Source organism: Aethalodelphis obliquidens, unplaced genomic scaffold (assembly GCF_003676395.1).
Source record: "Aethalodelphis obliquidens isolate GAN/ISIS:26980383/991018 unplaced genomic scaffold, ASM367639v1 scaffold2, whole genome shotgun sequence".
Classification (NCBI taxonomy): domain Eukaryota; kingdom Metazoa; phylum Chordata; class Mammalia; order Artiodactyla; family Delphinidae; genus Aethalodelphis; species Aethalodelphis obliquidens.
The window spans coordinates 73,350,929-73,371,262 of record NW_020837946.1 but is presented as its reverse complement, the minus strand read 5'-3'; the positions used below and the strand labels follow the sequence as shown (position 1 = coordinate 73,371,262).

At 36.9% G+C, this 20,334-nt stretch overlaps 1 protein-coding gene across 1 annotated transcript in view; it reads right to left on the bottom strand.

The window, feature by feature from the left end:
- Nucleotides 1–364: 364 nt before the first annotated feature.
- The window catches only part of ACVR1C (activin A receptor type 1C), an 85,280-nt gene continuing 65,310 nt past the window's right edge, over nucleotides 365–20,334 (bottom strand). The window contains exons 3-9 of the mRNA XM_027115312.1: nucleotides 18,846–19,085; nucleotides 13,859–14,089; nucleotides 10,795–10,962; nucleotides 9,302–9,458; nucleotides 7,193–7,317; nucleotides 4,929–5,059; nucleotides 365–728 (exon numbers count right to left, since the gene is read on the bottom strand). Of these exons, the coding sequence (XP_026971113.1) occupies nucleotides 603–728; nucleotides 4,929–5,059; nucleotides 7,193–7,317; nucleotides 9,302–9,458; nucleotides 10,795–10,962; nucleotides 13,859–14,089; nucleotides 18,846–19,085 (1,178 nt within the window). The 3' untranslated portion in view covers nucleotides 365–602. The remainder of the gene's footprint in view (nucleotides 729–4,928; nucleotides 5,060–7,192; nucleotides 7,318–9,301; nucleotides 9,459–10,794; nucleotides 10,963–13,858; nucleotides 14,090–18,845; nucleotides 19,086–20,334) is intronic.

Here is a 20,334-nt window from a genome sequence, read left to right as displayed (position 1 = left end):
AGAACAGGGAAGGAGAAACCAGGGAAGTGATCTGATCTCCCTTCCATCTTCCACCTGAGCAGCACTACTTTTACATGTTTTGTATACTAAAGTTCAGAGCAATATTTAATTTTTAAAAGATCCTGTTTAAAGAGAAAACCACAGATTCTATGATCTAAAGTTTTGTTTAGATATAACATCCTCCAGGCCACATTTTTAATAAACGTGTTTTCATCTCAGGAAAAAACAATGGGCTTTTATATTTTCTTTTCTATTCATTCATGTGCTCCTGATTCAAGTAAAATAAAACCTTAATAACTTTCATTATTTCATATAGCTTATTTTCACTTTTGTAATATGTTTCTTAAATAAAAAGATGAGTTGATGTGTTGCTTTTCAAAATAAAATTAAAGACAACATGGGGAGTGGATGAAGTCAACTCCAGCCCACACTTGACTTTAGTTATTTTTTCATGGTGCCTTTGGGCACTTAAATACTGCACTGCATTATCTTTGAGGTAGAACAACAGCAACGATGACAAAACAAAGGCCAAAAAATTCACATAAAAAGGAAAAATGAGAAAGAAAGATGTGAGAGGTTTCTTTTTAACACAATTCTCATCATCAGGCTTTGCAGTCTTCTTTGACACAAAGTTGAGAAATAGTCTTCTTAATCCGGAGGGCGGTTAGGCGGGCTGCCCCATTGGCATACCAACACTCGCGCATTATTCTCCCCATGACTCGGAGTGCCTTTAAGAGAGAAAATATCAAAGTCTTTAGCACAAAACACAGTACGAGAGAAGAAAAGCCACAAACACAGGAATCGATGCTAAGCTCTGATACAGAAATAGTAAACTTAAATCAATATGAGAAGGAGATCAGGGCCAAATCACTTCAAAAATCCTGTCAAGGGTGTCTCCCCTAAGACAAGGAACAGGGCATCTCCCCCCAGACACAGACCAGGGCGTCTCCACTCAGACAAGGACCAGAGCATCTCCCCTCAGACGCGGACCAGGGCATCAACCCTCAGGCAAGGACCGTGGCATCTCCTCCCAGACAGAGACAAGGGTGACTTCTCTCAGAAAAAGACCAGAGCGTCTCCTCTCAGAGACCAGGGTGACTTCTCTCAGAAAGGGACCAGGGTATTTCCCCACTGACAGAGACCAGGTCATCTCCCCTCAGAGGGACCAGAGCATCTCCCCACAGAAAGAGACCAAGGTGACTTCTCTCAGAAAAAGACTAGAGTGTCTCTTCTCAGAGACCAGGACATCTACCCTCAGACCAGGACTAGGATATTTCCTCTCAGAAAGGGACCAGACTGTCTCCCCTCAGACAAGGACTAAGGCATTTCCCCTGAGAGGGACCAGAATGTCTCCCCATGGACAGAGACAAAGGTGACTTCTCTCATAAAAAGACCAGGCTCTCCCTTCAAACAGAGAAAAAAGTTTCTCCCCTCAGACAGAGACCAGGTCAACTTCTAGCATAGAAAGACCAGGGATCTCCCCTCAGACAGAGCCCAGGCTGTCTCCCCTCAAACAGAGATCAGGGCACCTCCTCTCCTAGGGAGACCAGGGTGTCTTCTCTCAGACAGGCCAGGTGTCTCCTCTCAGAAAGGGGCCAGGCGATCTCCTCTGGCTTCAGGCAGAGGCACAGGGCCCACTGATCTGCTAGATGATTTGAAGCCATCATTTGTGGACCTTGAAGGTAGCTATAGGAGATGATAGGGAGCCTTTGCTCAGTGGCATTTTGGTTTATGGAATTACACTATCATTTTTAAGGTCATGTTTGATTGGCATAATGTGAAATGATGGACCAGTTTCATTTGTTTTAGTCTTTTCTGTTTAGTGATTAGTTGTTTATTTGTCTTCCACCTACTCTGTTGGATGTAATTTTAGGAAAGAGAATATGGCCACCTTACACAACATCCTTTTAGAGTAAGTGAAATCAATTGAATAGCTTTATCTTCTTGAGATGATCAATAATCTTTGAAACGATTAATCGTTTTATGCATTTTATGTATGCATTTTATGAAAATTTTCCTCTTCTTTCAAGCTACATGAAAATAAAATGCTTTCAATTAAGAAATTATATATGTTATGTATAAAAAAGCTAACAATTTCTGCCCTTGGGCTTTCAGAATATGTAAACTTTCTTTAAAATCTTTGTAGTGGAATTAAAATATTTTTAAAAATCCTGTCAAAACACAGATATTAATCCTATAGAGGGAGGCTATTAATCCTCTTTTAATTGAAAATTCTGGGAATATGGTAGAATGACTATCTTTTAAAATATTCTAAGAAAGGACATGAAAGACAAAAATGGATAAGGGATGGGTTGGAAATTCCCTGTGTTGCTCTGGATGGTAAGTACACACATATACATTTTTTTTTAAGTCATCAAACTATATACTAAGATTTATTCATTTTATCATATGTAAATTATGCCACAATAAAATAATGATCTAAATACTAATATCAAAAATTTTGAATTAAAAAAAATCAGTATAAGTGAACTGGTAAATAAATAAGATAAATACTCAGAGGGGAAAACAATGAGAATGCATGAATCCAGAGAGGTATAAGAAATCACTGAAGCAAGGTGTTGCTCTGATGGCATTTGCTGATCTCACAGTCTAGAATTTCAGAATTGATGGACCATATGTGAAAGACAGGAAATACAGCCCAAAGCACACAGAAGGTGTCAGATCAAGACATTTACAAAGTCCAGACTGTAAGGATGAATTGGTCTTAGAAGGAACTTTGTGAAGAAAATTGTCTAAATCTTTGATCTTGGTAAAGAAAAAATCAAACCTTAGCCTTAAAATGTTGCAGTAAGCCTGAGCTCATAGTGAAAATTCACAAGAAGATGAGGAAATAAAGTATCATAAGCAAGAGTTAGTCAAAACAACAAACAGGAAAATCAAACCTATCAAAACATTAGATGCTAGAATTAAATGATATAAAATATTTTAAAAATAAAGTACATTTTAAAAAGCAAAGAGAAAAGTCTAAACATAAGTAAAAAGCAAAAGTATATTTAAAACAAAACAAAACAAATAAATGGCATTTTTCACAGAATCAGAACAAAAAACAAAGAAAATTTTAAAAAGAAAACAAAAACCCCAAAACAAACAATAAAAAACAAAACTAATATAAAAAAAGGTGTCAAAGGTAAGACATGCAAAGTTTTAAGGGGCAAAACTATCATAACTTTCACACAGCATTATACTGGAAATCCTAGAAACTGCAATAAGAAAGGTATGAGTCCCCGGACTCTCATTATTTGGGGATATGATCATCTATGTAGGCACCCCAAAAGAATCTATAGTTTTATACCCTAAAGAAATAATTTTTACACACACACACAGCAGTATTGTTTTAAAAGAAACTAAAAATCACACATGTGACAATCAACAGTAGAGTGAAAAAAAGAAATTAGATACATACAATGGAATACTACACAGATATGAAAATAAACAGATTATAGCTATACATATATAAGGTAAAGTAAAAAAAATTAAGAAGAATATCTATAGTAAGTGTCAATATATTTCACAAATAAACAAAAGTTAGCCATATACACGTACATATATATATATATATATATGTATGGCTAAATTTTAAAGCAAAGCAAGACAATAATAAAACGATTAGTTATAATAGTAGCCTCTCAGAGGGGTGAGGAATCTTCAAAGGTATTGGAAGTGTTCTATTTTTTAAACTTGGTCATGAATTCTATTATCTTTACATATAACTTTACATATATGTTAATATCCTCTCATATGCATGAAATGGTTAATATCAGAAAAAATTTTAATTTAATTTCAATTTGCTTATAAATGCCTCAAATTCTGCTTCTCAAATGAGTATATAGGTAAGCTATCTACACAAAATAGAAATATCAGGACATAAATCTTGCCTTAAATAGGAAATGAGTTGAGCAAAACATGAAGGAGAAGAAAAATGAGGAAAAACGTAACCGTATAAGATATGACATATGACAGAGCCAAAACTAAAAGATGTCACCAAAAAAATCGCCTCAAGTATTACATTTAAATATGGCAGAAGACAAACAGTCATAATTGGGATGGGGGAGATTAAAGCATTAAAATAGTTGTGGAACTAGTTAGATGATTTATAGTCTTTCCTCCACCTTCCCTTTTACTTCCTGTGGGAGCTAGAGAAGTCTCTCTCTTCACACAGGCAGAACAAGCATTGCAATACGTCTGCTCTATGATGGTTACTACATGTGTGGTACAAGATGAGGAGATAAACAACAATGGTCCCTGCCATGGGGAAGCTTTTCTGATGGAAGAGAATAAACTCAAACTTCAGCAAGTTAGGGATTAGGAATAATTTATTGACTCTAAGGATGACTGAAATTGTAATACTCTGTGTAGCACAGACATTGACTACCCACCGAATATGCCTGTGTTCCCGACATTCCCAGCTCCCTTCCAGCTGGATGGGACTGTGTGACTCGTTCTGGTCTATGAACCATGAGTGGAAATGAAATGTGTCACTTGACCCAAAGTATTAGAGAGCCAGTGTGTGACCCTCCAGCTCCTCTCTTCTCCTGACCTAGACCTCTGGAAACTATGTGTTTAGATAGCAGCATCACAAGATCAAAGTCACCTGGATTACTGAATCACCACAGGGAGCACAGATTCCAATGAAAGCTGCCTAACCTACAGGGGACTTGGCATAGCAAGAAATAAAGTCTTGTGTGAAGTCACTGGGATGTCAAGGTTGTTCCTGCCACATAACTTAGCCTTATGATACTGACAGCTAAAGGGAATAAAATCCTTCTGAAGCTTATATGAAGACATATACCTACATACATGAAATGAATTGGATGCCTAGATAAAGAGGACTATGGCCTCTGAAAATCCACCCTGATACTTACCTCAAAATTATAATGGGAAAAATACACATAAGAACATAGCCTTACTTCACAGCTTTGCCACTGGTTCGGAATACTTGGTCGGAACTTCTGGTCACAGACAACCTTCCTCATTTCCTCTATTGAGGGATCTGAAGGCACCATGTCATAATAAGGCAACTGGTACTCCTCAACAATTCCTATAAAAAAGTTGCATAATAAATTTCCCAGTGTGAATAATAAACAAAGATGTTTACTTCAAAATAATACCAATTAAGTTTTCTAGGCACAAGTGGTACCCTGGAAAACTGGAAAATCAGGCTTATTAAAATTATGTATCATTGTAAAACCAAAGATATAAGTTTAAAGCACTAAGTTGAATAGTTATATAAGTTTATGAAATTTTATACTATGAAAATTTATATAATTTTGATAATTAAACAAGTTATATGAGACAAAAGTATATGTAATTACTGTATAAAATATATAATTTTATATAATTATACATATATAAAATATGTTACATTTACATAACTTAATAATTATAAAAATATAATTTCATATTATGAAAATTATGTAAATTTTGATTTTCATAAAATGCCATTGTGCAATTCAGAAGTAATATCTAATTATAAAATTTACAGCAAGCCTCACTGATCTGTGAATGACGTATATTTCTCCATGAATGAAGTATATTTCTCCTTTTGAAAACACAATAGCTTTCTCTTTTTGAAAATTGTTAGGCAATCTTTTAAGAGCTGAGTTTTTTACATTTGGATTTTACAGCTACTAGATCTGAGAATGTTCCAGAGAAATGGCCAAAGGTATTTGAAGATGAACAGTTCAACGTGAAGGTTAATATTTAAAGAGTCTCAAATAATAGACAAAGATTTGACTTTAATTATCAGAATGTTACCTGAGTTCAAGAATTTCCTTACAGAATCAATTGAATTAAACTATAGTTCTTTTAATTTAAATATTTAAGATTGGCATAATTTAGAAAATGAAATTCAAATCATGTTAACTAAATTACCATTTCAACTGTTGAAGAAAATTTAAGGACAAAAATCTAAAAGCAAATCTAGACAAATATCAGTATGAAATTAAAAAAAATAATAACATGTTTGAATCTTGCTATTTACCAAGCACCTTCCTAAGCCCTTTACATGTTTTAACTAATTATTCCTCAAAAGCACTGACTAAAGAAAGTACATAGTATCCCATTTTTACAGAATCAGGAAACTGAGGCACAAAGAGTGTCATGAATTTTCTCAAGGTCACATAGCTAGTAAGTGGCAGATCTGGAACTTGATCCCAGGCTTGGGGATTCCAGTGTCCATGTACTGTTTCTGCACCACTCTAAGTCTATTGCTTCTGTGAATAGTTTCATCTTCCTGAATATTTTATTATCTAACCTAGGAATAAAAGGGGGAAAGCATGTTTTCTCATTCAAATATAATTTTAAATTTTAAGCTTTTCATTTTTTTAAATATGAGATTTATGTAAGGCAAAATGACATCAATACAAAATGCAAAAACTGACAGTGGTTTAATAATGACAGTTCTTTCATTGAATGTTTACTATGAGCAGGCTCTATACAAAAAGCTTCACATGAATTAATTGAATTAGTCCATTAAATCCTTAAAGCCCAAGAGGTCAGTTTTATTATCTTCGTTTTACAGATGAGGAAAGTGAGACCATATAACTCACCTAAAGTCAGACATTCAGGAAGTTGCTGAACCAAGGTTTAGGACTAAGTCTGTCTCACTTGAAACTGAAAAATCTAAATCATTTTCTACCAGGATTTAACTTTTCTCCACTGATGAAACAACTTCATCAGACTGCATTTACAGGGTTTCATCTTCCAAAATTCTTCCTCTCATTATTAATCTCTAAACTGCTGGGAGCAGTAGAGTCAGGAAGTTAGTCTTTGCTTACCTCTGTCCTCCACTTTAATCCCCACACATACATCATCACCGGAAAGAAATGAACAAGAAAAGCCCGAGAACCAGAAGACTTCAATTTAAGTCCTGCGGCCTTAGCAAGTCATTTAGCTTCCTTGGGTTTAATTTCTGATATAAAATAGGAATACAGCTCAAAGAAGAAAATTTTCAAGTGCTTTGCAAAGTATTATTATGGAAATCAGAATTATCAGGAGAACTAAGCGGTAATCACAACCTAAAATCTCCGTTCTGTTCAAAATGCTCCACTTTTGCCACTGGAAAGATATCGCCAAAAGGTAATCTCTTAAATATTTAGAAACGATTCAATATAGTGCATTGAATTAGAGCATCAAGGAAAGGCAGACACAAAGAATATTTCCAAAATCTTACCTCCAACTGAACACCTCCGGGCTATTTCCCAGTAAACCAGACCAACAGAATAGATGTCAGCTCGTTTGAAGGACTCGAAGATATTCACATTTATTGTATCATCAAGCATTTCAGGAGCCATGTACCTTCAAAAACATGCACACTTCAGATTCTGTGTATGAGCTTATAGCAGTCCAGTAAAACACAATGTTAATAAATCCTGATATACAATATGTTAAGGCAGTTTACATCAAATTTACAGGTTGATCTGAGCCACTATAATAGAATAAAATTAAGTATGATGCTAACTGGACTTCCCTGGTGGCGCAGTGGTTTAGACTCTGCGTTCCCAATGCAGGGGGCCAGGGTTCACTAAGTGTGATGCTAACTGTAAGTTTTTTGTAGGAGTCCTTTATAAGATTAAGAAAGTTTCCTTTCATTTCTAGTTTGTTGGGAGTGTTTATCAATAATGGAGATTAAATTTAGTTAAATGTTTTTACTGCATCTATTGACATAATTGTGTGTTTTATTTATTTATAAATTTATTTAATTATTGAACGATAATTTTTAAAACATTTTAAATAGAACTAGAGATCATCCTAGTGTTAAAGCCTGTGGGCCAGGAGCCAAGTACTTGGAAAGCACTCAATAGGAAAGATTGAACTCAATTTCCAGTAGTTTGTAGCCAAGAAAGCTCCTTGAGGGCAAGGAGTATGTTCTATTCATCATGGTGGGCCCAGTACTCCAACACAGTGCTCAGCATCATTCCACAAATACCTGCTCTGAATGAACAATGTTATTATACATTGGCTCCAAGACATATATTCATATTATATATTGGCTCCAATAAAATTACAGCCTTGCTTGAATAGGACTAAATCAAAACTTCTACAGTCCCTGGGACCTGACAGAGCCTAGCTGTCTTAGGGATATATCGAGGATTTCTCAGAATATTGAGGTGAGGATGCAACACTCTCCCCAATATTTTAAAAGCTTTAGATTCTCTGAAGGAATCCAGCATCCCAGACTTCCCTGACAGACAAGTTAAAACTTGCTTTTTAAAGGGAAAAAAGAAGAGGTCCCTTAGGGCTGCCCAGTCTGAATAAATTGTCCTAAAGTGTTTCTGGGGCCCCATTAAAGTCTCCCAGGGAACAAAGTGAAGGACTCAGAGGGACTGGCCTGGAATCTCAAATATGGCTTGTAGGCTAACTATACCAGCTTAGAAATTCTCTACTCTCAAGGGCCTTTAACAACTCCAGGAAAGTGTTTTGGTTATTTCTGATTTCAAGGTCAAGAAACCTGGAATTATGCCAAAGTAGCACAGATCCTGAAATTCAAATGAAAGGAAACAGAAGTATGCTGGCCATATGGCCACAGTCTGGCTATAATAAGAAAACACCAGGAATCCCATTACTAATGGGTCTGTCCTGACATACGTGTGGTATGCTCTATATAAATCATGCTTGTTCTTAACTTTCAGAGATTCTGTTCCTTGAAAGTGGGAATTGTGTCCAACTCATATTACCTTAATACACATCAACTGGGGAGACTTATGGATAAGTACAACTATAGGTAAATATGTTACATAATATTTTTAAATATTGAGAGAATATTATATAGATATATATCTATATAACCTATATTATATAGATATATATATATATATATTATATCACCTATCTAGTTAAGTGTATTGATTCTATATCTGTTGTTAGGACCTGAATGTATGGAACTAGCCCTGAGTTTCAGTTCATTTACGAGGTATTGAAGAATTGATATAAAGGCTTTGGAAGAGCTATACACTGCTAACATTTTTTTCCTCCTCTCTGTAGGAAAACTATTCTCAGATGTGGCACGCTAAAAATAATATATCACCATCACTTCCACCGTTCCTTTCCACTGGACTCCCCACACAAATAGCTACTTTCTATATGACCAAATGCCAACTCTTCTTGCTTTATAACCATTGTGCCACTGATTTCTCGGTGACCCAGAGAAGACTTCTTGCTTTCTTGGGCCTAATGGTTTCCAACTTTGGATTTCCACCCACCTCCCTATACACATATCCCAGGCATTCATGTTTATGGGCAGTCATAAGTCTCAGTATGCTACCAAAGTAAGTTATCTTACCTTTTGGTTCCTACTTTAGGATTCTGAGGTATGTCAATAGTGTTCAGTATTGAATCATGCTTCACAGCCAACCCTAAGTCTGCTATGGCACAAGTTTCACATTTTTTCACTAAGATATTCTTTGATTTTATATCTCGATGAGCAATAGCAGGTTTACCTATGAAGCATAAGGTAAACATATTCACTTTTTTCATTACTGGAGATTGAACCTCTCTGAAAGGCGTCATCTTGAAGACTTGGCTCAAATGTTATCTTCTAAGAAAGGTCTTCCCTGACCCCCATTCTACATTCCAAGTCATTCTCCATCAGACTATCCCATTTTGCCTTCTTCATAGCCCTTATCACTATCTAAATTATCTTACTCATTCATATGCATTATCTGTCCCTCCCAACTAGACTGTAGGCTACCTAAGGGCAGTGGCTATGTCTTACTCATCACCGTGCCTCCAATGCTTAGAACACTAGGTGACATTTAGTAACCACTGGTAAATATTTGCTGAATAAGTAGGGAAAGTATTAGCATTGCTATGTCCACATAAGAACATAGCAAATATTCTCTTACAAAACAAGTTTCAAACTTCTACCATCCTACACCAGCAGTTCTCAAATGCAGCCCAAAGATCCCTGGGGGTCCTTAAGGCTCTTTTCCAACTACATATCTGTGTGATGTCACATTTTCTTCACATACTTCAACCAAAAACAACATACTGGGACAGACTGAATGAAGAACAGGTATGAAAATCCAGACATTAAGGAGATTTGCAAAAGTGTAAAATGGCATTATTTTAGCTAGATTGGCTTTTGTACTACAAAAATTATGTAACTTTTAAAAATTATGTTATTTATTTTAATATTTAATTGGTTAATTATTATACTTAAAGTAAATTAATAAATACTTTAAAATTTCTCAATTTTAGTTTCTAATATAGTAAATATTAATAGATATAACCCAAATATACAAACTTTTGGGGTCCTCAATAATCTTTAAGAGTTTAAAGGGATCATGAATCCAAATCTGAGAAGCACTACGGTGACTAGACTGACTTTCTAGAGCCAATTCTCTATTAACTCAATAAACAGACGAGACAGTGTATATTATTTGGAGTTCAAGTACATGATATATAAGTATTTTTTTAAGGTCAGAATAACTCTTTCTAATTATTTTAATTATCAAAGGTAAACAGTTAAATCATTTGTATTCTCTGAAAATAGAGCATTTGCCACCAAAGCAAGATCTCTCAGGTACATATTGTAAATAGCAAAGATAGAGCCACTAGGAATAAAAATATCATTATGGATAGTATACAAAATGACAAGTATGTAGATGAGAGTTGGCTATATCATGACAAAACCTTCAGCTTTATAAAATACCTTTAGTGTTTCTTTACATTTGATAATTGTAATAAACTAAAACACAGCTGAACACTAAAATACAACTTAGTGTTTCTATCTTCATATTCAAGGAGAAAAAAAATTAGAAAGAAAATACATACCTTGTGTACCAACAATCTCCATATGAAGGTGGGCCAGACCACTAGCTATTGAAAGTGCCAGTTTGATCATTCCAGCCACTGTCACTATGTTTCTATTCAAATAGTCATATAAGGAGCCCTGTTCATGATATTCAGAGACAAGCCAAAGTTGAGTCCAAGTTCCATTATCTAACAGGAAAAAGTTATTTTGTTGCTGTAAGTTTATGTTGAGAAAGAAGCCAAAAGCTTTTAACAAATGTCAGTGTTTAAAGCAAATCTGTGTTGTTAACAAAGCAAAGTTAACTCCTTCCGTGATAATACTTACAGTCCAAGTTAGTAGGGTGAAAATTCTCAACGAATTCCGATTGACATATTAGAACCTGTTACATGTACCCACCATTGCTATAGGAAGCTGTGAGGCAGTGATTCTACCAACTGAACTACTCCTTTCTTATTCCCTCTATATCAATACCTGCTGGTAATAGCAACCACATTATGGCAGAAACTACTGAGAGATGCATATAGGCTCAGCGTTGTGTTATAAATTATTCTTGAGCTTTTAAGAAAGATTGTACCAATAAAAACAGAAATATAACAAATTTACACAAAGTATTATTACTATCATAAAACTCTAACATTCCAAGGATGGTCATATTATTCATCTTTCAAAATATGAAATTTATGATTTCCCTCAAAGCTTAATATAAGTGCCAAACACAATTACTAGACCTTTTCAAATAATTTACCTTATTTAACCAAAGCTAATCCAGTTTATAAAAGATTTTTAGCAGACGAGAAATTAGCCTAAAATTTCTCTAGGTATTAGAGTCCCTAGACTTAGCTTTAGCTTTCAGAATCAGATGTCTACAATAGCCCTGGGAAGTCCTGACCAGTTTTGATCCTCAGTGAAAGGGAACTATAATTAAAGAACATTTGCTAAGGAATTTTTGTACTTAGTGCTTTATGTACAAGAGCTCCTGGTTATCCAAGTATTTAATTTCCAAATCCAGGTAGTGATAACATTTCCTAGGGATGCAAAAATCAACATAACATGATAAAGTTCACTAATAAACTGACCACATATAAAACTAACACTTACACCTCTCTCCCTGTTTAACACCAGCGGCTATCTTTGCCCTCTCGTATCAATGTCTTTGTCAGACAGTTGACTAAACTAAAGAGTGAAACTGTAAATGTTGCAAAAGATATAGAAATGCATGAAAATGAAAGTGATGTTAGAGACCACTTGGAATCAAAGCCACTGACAAGTAAGCCATTGACACAGGTAGACCAGTTAAACTGAAGAAGAGACAATCAAGGGTGATCTCTGTTGTGCATATTGTTTTATAATCCAATAAATGTCATGATTAAATTAGCTCTATCAGGATGATCCATATAACGGCAGTCATTACTGCTTTCATAACATTGCGAACGAAGCTAACCAGTAGATAGTTTAGCTCAATGTTAAGAAGAAAAAGTAAAAGTTCTTAACAGCTTAATAAGAAATGTTTCATTTTCAATAGTATAGTTAAGAACTTGGAAAGAACCTTTTCCTTTTTTAAGCTCAGTTTCTCCCTGGCTTGACTTGGCTTTATTCAGTTTCTCCCTGGCAAATCAGAAAAGACAAATCATCAGCAAACATAACTATGGCCAAAATGTATAATAACACTAAACTTCCCTTTGGCCATCTAAGTAATCATAAATACTTTCATGATCAAGCTTATATTAAATAGAAATAACCATAGATTTTAAATTTTCCTAGGTAATGGTAGGTTTCTGATAGCCACAGATAATTTGTGGCTAGATTGATGTTATAATCTCCACCTCTCCAAAGTTCTTCATGAGTATAACTGATACAAATAAAAAAATAATTGACTGGATCAAGTTTTGCTCACCTTTGTTCCCTGTTTCCCTTTAAGGGAATTGTTGCACAGCTAAGTGAGTAAAAGCTATGCAAAAAGAAGAAAGAGAGCATAGGTAATCCACAAACTCTATACCAATCCCTGATTACTGGGCATATACACAAAATTTTATGATTATTGATTTAAATACCAAAAAGTTGATGGTCTGTCTTATTCCACAAATCTCATAAAGCAGTGTTATTTGGGGTTGTTAATGTTAAACCTCACGATATAAATCATACTCAAAGTACATTAATTTCACTAAAAGTGTCTTGCTTGCCACCATTCTAATAATGTTCCTAGAAAACTAGAGTCCTGGAGTTGAGATCTGCTGTACAGATGAAAGTATAGTCCTAACAAAGATGAATATTCAACTATCATTCATTGGTATCTTTGTACCAGTTATCAAAATATTGAAATATTTCTGTCCTGTTTAATTAACAGCTGCTATTCAAAACTTCCAATGGTATTCCTTTGCCCTGGACACCCAAAGAAACTCCTGAACCCTCAAGGTGCCTCCAGATCTTTTTATGACCCAGCAACTAAAGGGATAAAACCTAGCATGGGGGAAGGGTGAGCTGTGACAGGGCGAGAGAGAGTCATGGACATATACACACTAACAAACGTAGTAAGGTAGATAGCTAGTGGGAAGCAGCCGCATGGCACAGGGATATTGGCTCGGTGCTTTGTGACAGCCTGGAGGGGTGGGATAGGGAGGGAGGGAGGGAGGGAGACGCAAGAGGGAAGACATATGGGAACATATGTTTATGTATGACTGATTCACTTTGTTATAAAGCAGAAACTAACACACCATTGTAAAGCAATTATACCCCAATAAAGATGTTAAAAAAAAAAAAAAAAAAACCTAGCATGGCAGGGTTCTCCCAAAACTCTGTTCCAGTTGAAGCTTCTGTTCCGGTTGGTTAGCTCCCGTGCCATACCAGTCATCAAATATTTTAAGTATCAAGCTGGCTATAGTGTCATCATGACTTCATATCACTCGTCTGCCCTGCTTTATTTTACATTTATTGCACATTTATCTGTGGAGAAGAGGAAAGCATTTTCTTTCCTCAAAAAAGAAATCAGACTTTTACGTAGATTTTATTAAAACAAAGAGATTATTTATTCTCCTCTGATAGTAGACATACTATCTTATTTGCTGGACCCAATTAGATTGAAAATACCTTTGTTGTCAGCAGCAATGAAACCAAGGATGTTTTCATGTCTCAGCATAACAGTCTGATAAATTTCTGCCTCTCGAAACCAAGATCTTTCATCTCTAGAGGAGAATATTTTCACAGCCACATCTTCCCCGCACCATCTTCCGTGCCAGACCTCACCAAATCTACCTTTTCCTACTATTTCCTGAAGTACAATCGTCCTTGCAATTGTTCTTTGAACCAATAGAGGCAGACCTAACCAAAGAAAAGATGAAATTGATGATTAAAAACAAGTAATTGCCAGAAAATAACTGTCATGATGACCATTATTTTCACATAAAAAAGCAAACATTTAACCACTTTAGTAATTTTACTGATTTCGAAGAAATAAGCACCATTATACCAAACTTTAATTTAGTCAAAGCATGCTCAAAAAGCACTCCAAATTCTTACTATGATTTCTCGTCTCATATTCACAAATAAAAATTTCTTGAATATAGCCTGCCACTGCAGATATCTAATTTTCCAAAATTGTTGCAAATCTCTCTGATTTGCACATTGAAGCCAGTTTGCTAAATACACAAAGGTTAAAAAGCATAAATTTTTAGCCTCTAAAATAAAATATGATTCCTAGTACAACAGAGAATGCTTTATGAATTTTTTTTAAAACCAAGTTAAAATTGGAAAGTGAAGAATCGAATTCAATGATGAAGTGAGGCAATCATGTTACACTGAAAGCAAGGTACAGTCATAGAAAATATCAAATGGATATTTTCTGTGGAATAAAAGAAAGTCAAAGAAAATATATTCTGAATGTATGTAAAATGTTTAGGTTCTTTTGAACCAATAGCTTTACCTCTAGAATTCTATTCTGAAGATTTAATGAAAAATGCAGAAAAATTTATGTCAAGATATTTAATATATTATTACTTATAGAAAAAGTAAGGAAAAGTGTCTGATAATGGAAAAATTGTTAAGTACAGTGCAGAGGTTGAGACCACAGATAAGAAAGGCTTGGGTTCAGATTTCATCTGTGCCACATGGTAATCATGGGCAAATTATTGAACTTCTCTGAGCTTCTGCTTCCTTGCCTGAAAACCTGTGGGCAATAATATTACCTATATCATAGGGATACTTTGAGAATTAATAAGCATGTTAAGCACCTAGCACAGTATCTGGCCTATTACATGTTCAACAATGGCTTGCCCTTAACATTATGTCTAAGGATGGATTACTTAGAGCCAAAAATAATGATGCTGTTTATGAAGAGTTATTTCTTAATGACATAGGAAAGTACTTCTGCTATAATAAAAACCATACCTTGTTAAGTGAAAAAATACTTTTGTTAAAGACAAATAGCATAGCACATTCTATCCATCTAGATAAGTGTATCTAGCTATTGAAAATATTCACGGGAAAAAGACTGAAAAGAATATATGCTAAATGCTATGATGGGTATTTCTATTTAGTGGAATCGGGGTGAAGCAAATTGTGATATTCTCCTTTCTAATTCTTTACATTTGCTTAATGTCCACAATAGTCCATAAATATTTATTACTCTTATAATTAGAAGGAAAATAGCTAAAGAGGTCACAGTATAATTTATTTGGGAAAGTCATGTTTAGTTGTCATTGTGCTCAGATGGCTGGGAAACCCTTATAGCAACAACCCTGTAAGCTCCTGTAGGCTTCGACCTCTGCTCCTGAAATGAGCCAGTTTATTCAGATGTTCTCATGTGCATGAGAACCACCCACCATGACTAAATAAGCACAGACTATAAATTTGCTATTATGGATCTCAACAATTAGTCACAAAGCCTCACAGCCAGAAAGTTCTTCTGAGATCATCTGGTTCAACTTTATCATTTAGAGATGAGAAAATTGGGGCTGTGTGGTAGTCAAAAACTTGCCCAGGAATAAGTGGAAGTCAGACCTACAACTAAAACACTGTTTTTCAGTCCAAATTCTTATGCTCTCACCATTCAGTGGATATGACTACAGTCCTCCCCAGCTGGAAAGATTTCTAGCAGCAAACTATCCAGGATATTTTTGTAAGCCGTAGTCAGTTTCACTACTTGCCACACAATGAAAGTTGTACTAACAATTATTAAGCCAAAGTACAATTTCAATCTCTCTCTCTTCCCTCCCCTCGTCTTGCACACACAAACTCACAAAAGCATCACCACGACCAATCACAACAACAATGACAACGACAACAATACCAACAATACAACAACAACAACTGGCTAGAGAACTAGATAAGCCAATGTTTTCAAACTGCAAATTGATTAGGCACATAATCAATGCCTCAGACCAGGGACAAAGAAGGATTTCATCTAAGGTACTCAGCACAGCAATTAAGTTGAGGAGGTAAAACAATGAAAACTGCTTCAGCATCTTTCAAAGCAACCACCAAAAATAATCTGAGTAATTTTTGTGTTACACACTTAGAGATTTCCTTTGAAGACACATGGACTTTGGCTCTCCCTGCTATGTTACTCTTTTTTACCAGGGGCTGATGCCTGACTTATGGAAATGTCACCATCCATCAGTAGTGTTATATCACGACAGGAAAGCAGAAACCTACCAAGCCTCTTAGAAGCCACCTGAGACACCATGATCTCTCAAAGACCATCCAGTCAAACACCAGTCCATTTTCCTCTCTTGCGAACATTATATCTCTTCGAAATCTGTCCCTGACCAGGTCGGGATATGCTTCATAATTTTTGTCTCTCAACATCTGACAAAGCTGCTTCTTGCTTAAGGTCGATGTCCAGGGAAGAGAAGCAGAGGAGAAGCAGAACTCCTGATTTCCTTCCTATGCATGAGCTTTTGTGACAGAAGCCTTGCTACACATGGACCCGTTCTCCCTGATGATCAAAGGCAGTATGGCCATCCATTACTGTTAGCCAGTGGTCACTGGCAAACATATGCAGCTGGCTTTGGAGAAAAGTGCCTAGAACTATTTTAAGTTGATCATTAAAGAAATCATCCATGCTTGGGTATATTCACGGCTTTCTTTTAAGAGAGAACTTAGAATAATCTAAAGAGGAAAGGGTCCAGCAGTCAATAAGTCCAGATTTAGGTTTCAAGATGCACAAAAATACCAAAAAACTTAATGTTAATTTTTGATTTTATGCCCTGCCTCACAACCGCTTTCTTAAACTAAATATCCAGTCTCCAGTTATAAAATCTTCATTACTTTTATTTGAAAGGGAAATCCTTGGTCAATCTTAAGTATAGTCAAGAAGTAGCTCCAAAACACATATTTCTGCCTTACCTCTTCATACGAACTGAAAGGTTTGGTGGGGATTAAATAGATGGTTATTTAATCACTTGAACCTTTTAATAAATTGTAAAAGGTTTCAAGGAATTTGGCACAAATCAGAGCTTTCTGTGCCTATATTCTGAGCCTAGAACGTTGCCAGGGCTCAGGAAGTTAGGGAGCAGTGGCCCCCAAAAGGTAACACTCAAGGAAGGAAAGAGTATTAAATCCTAGTAAGTTTTACTTTTAAAGAAAAAATGTCAACTTTCTATCCAACAATTTAATCTGGATTTCAGTTTTATAAACTTCGCAGTTTGGAGATACTCTTTCCAGTATTCCTCCTTTGAAAACATGCCGCCTGATTTGTGCAGTGATGTTGTAAACATTGAGGCTTTGGTCAGTGAGCAAGCGATCTTGCCCCCAGAAGCAGCCAACTATCTGGGCTTTCTGGATGACATAATTAGGCCTCTCTTTTCTTTCCTTTTCTTTTTTTCTTTTTTTTTTTTTTTGCGGTACGCGGGCCTCTCACTGTTGTGGCCTCTCCCGTTGCGGAGCAAAGGCTCCGGACGCGCAGGCTCAGCGGCCATGGTTCATGGGCCCAGCCGCTCCGCGGCACGTGGGATCTTCCCGGACCGGGGCACGAACCCGTGTCCCCTGCATCGGCAGGTGGACTCTCAACCACTGCGCCACCAGGGAAGCCCTAGGCCTCTCTTTTCTGATAAATACTTCTGAGTCCAAAGCTGCTTCTTGTTAAATATGGATGCCCACATAGATGCTACCAACGCTCTGTCACCTGCCCTTGTTAATTGTGCCTGCCTGGACACTCCCAAAGGCCATGGGCAAGGGAGTTCCTCAAAATCTGTTTGGCGTAATCATCCTTAATGATCTTTCCAAAGCAAGATGGGATGCAGGGGTGCCTGAAATGACTCAATTAGGCTTACCCTCGTTCATGTTTCTGCAACACCACATGCTGACAGGATTTCTGGAATTATACATGAAAGTTGGGAGTCCCCTGCCATTTTAGGGAGTTTGTTATTACGGGATGTGGGTCGGGGGTCAACGCTCTTCTGTCACCGGAAACACAAAAAGCCCTCAGATGCTTTGTGCTATGAGAAAGGCTCATTTAAGCCATAATACAGCCTGGTATTTTGAACTGCTTCATCAGGGGTTCTGAAGTTCCATTAAAGAGGGAAAGAGTTGTCATATAACCTTAGGAGCACAAGCCAGCCCAGGAATGCTGTGCTGCTCCCTTTCATCTTCCGTTTCTATGCTTTAAGACCACATTCTTGATCCCAGGGGACCGATTCCAAAGACCTTTATAATCACAAGCAAAGAACGCTACTTTGCATAACTAATATGTTTTCCCCAGAACTCAACTGCTTAAGCCCCGTAACTATTTTGTGCCCATGAAACGTGACCAAGACGGCAACCATGATTATTACTAACCATAATGTGGGAGAGGGCAGAGAAAAAAAACTCTTTCTGGCTTCAGAAATAAATTCTGAAGGCATGTGAAAATGAGAATCTGAACACCTAAAGGCACAAAAAGCAATTGAGAAGACTTCATTCTTTAGGCCAGGACAGTTTTTACTCTTCCTCAAATCCTGAAAGGAGTTTCCATGCCAGAATGTACCATATCAAGCATTTTAAACAATGGAATTAAGAATATTTGGGCCCTTTCTTGTTAAAATGGGTGTTATTTTTAAGCAGAGTTTTTCTTACTGAAAAATGAACAATAGGCACATACCAGAGCCAGAGCCAGAGGCAGTCACATCGTAAATCAGATCTTTTAGAGTTTTCCCAGCATTGACCAGATTGCACTCAGAAAGGGGCTCCTCCACGTTTGGTCTCTTTTTCTTTCTGTAGGTGCACAGTCGACCTTGGCATGCCCATACTGTCAGCAGTGAAGCTATGGACAGGAGGCAAACTGGCACAGTAATAATAATGGTCAGCTCCACGGGTCCGAGTTTTGGGGCATTTGGTGATGCTGTAATCAAAAAAAGAAAGAACATGACCATATGTTAACCCACGTTAAGTATTATAGAAATTGGAAATGCGATCACCAAAATTTTACATCTATAATGTGCAGCTACACAGTATGCACTCATGTTAGTTGGTGAAGACTCTCTATGATAAAAGCAAAGGCGGGGAAAGGGAGTTGAGGTGAGGATGCAGTTGCAGTTCCGTTCTGCTAGGTGACAATGGAAGATAGAATTAGGATCATGGAAAGCACTAGCACCTGCGATCCTTTTTAAAACCTCCAAACCATTTGACATTTTATTACTATTTTCTCCCCATTTTTCAGCAATCCATCCTTAAGGCACATTCATTCTTTTAGCCACAGATAATTACTGAGCTCTTGCAATATGCTGCCACTATTCCAGGTGATGGAAATATAGCAGTGAGTGAGAGAGCCCAAATCCTTGCTCTGTGGTGCTTATGTTCTCACACAACCACAGATGGGTATGTAATACAAAAGCAAGAGATCATAAGTGCTATGAAGAAAAAGAAAACAGAACAAAGAGACAAAGTGATGGTGGGACACTACTTTAGAAAGACTGGTCACAGAAGGCCACTCTGAGGAGGGGGCAGGGAGCTCCAAGAGAAGTAGCTCAGGGAAGCATGTTCCCAGCAGAAGGAAAGCAAGTGCAAGGTGCCCTGAGGTGGAGACCTACTTGGAGTGTTCAGGAACAATCTTTGCCTCAAGTGCAGTAAATGAGGAGAAAGGTAGAAGGAAATGGGGTCAGGGAGGTCAAAAAGAAAAAGATCATGTGGGGTCTTGAAGGCTAAAAGGACTGTGAATTGTATTCCAAGTGGAAGCTGGCACAGGGTTCTGAACAGACAAAAGATAGGATCTAACATATCTTGGGTGACCACTGTGTGAACAGACACTAGGGGCACAAAGTAAAAGCTAAGAAACCAATTACAATGTATCTGGTATTTTCATGGTAAGCATTTTTGCCGCAAACATTTTTGCTGAATAACTACTTGGCCATAAGGCAATTCTGCTGTAAAAGATAAAATAACAAAAAATAAAAGTGACGTTAAAAAGGAAACAATGGGGCTTCCTGGTGGCGCAGTGGTTGAGAGTCCGCCTGCCGATGCAGGGGACACGGGTTCGTGCCCCGGTCCGGGAAGATCCCATATGCCTCAGAGCACTTGGCCCCTGAGCCATGGCCGCTGAGGCTGTGTGTCCGGAGCCTGTTGCTCCACAACGGGAGAGGCCACAACAGTGA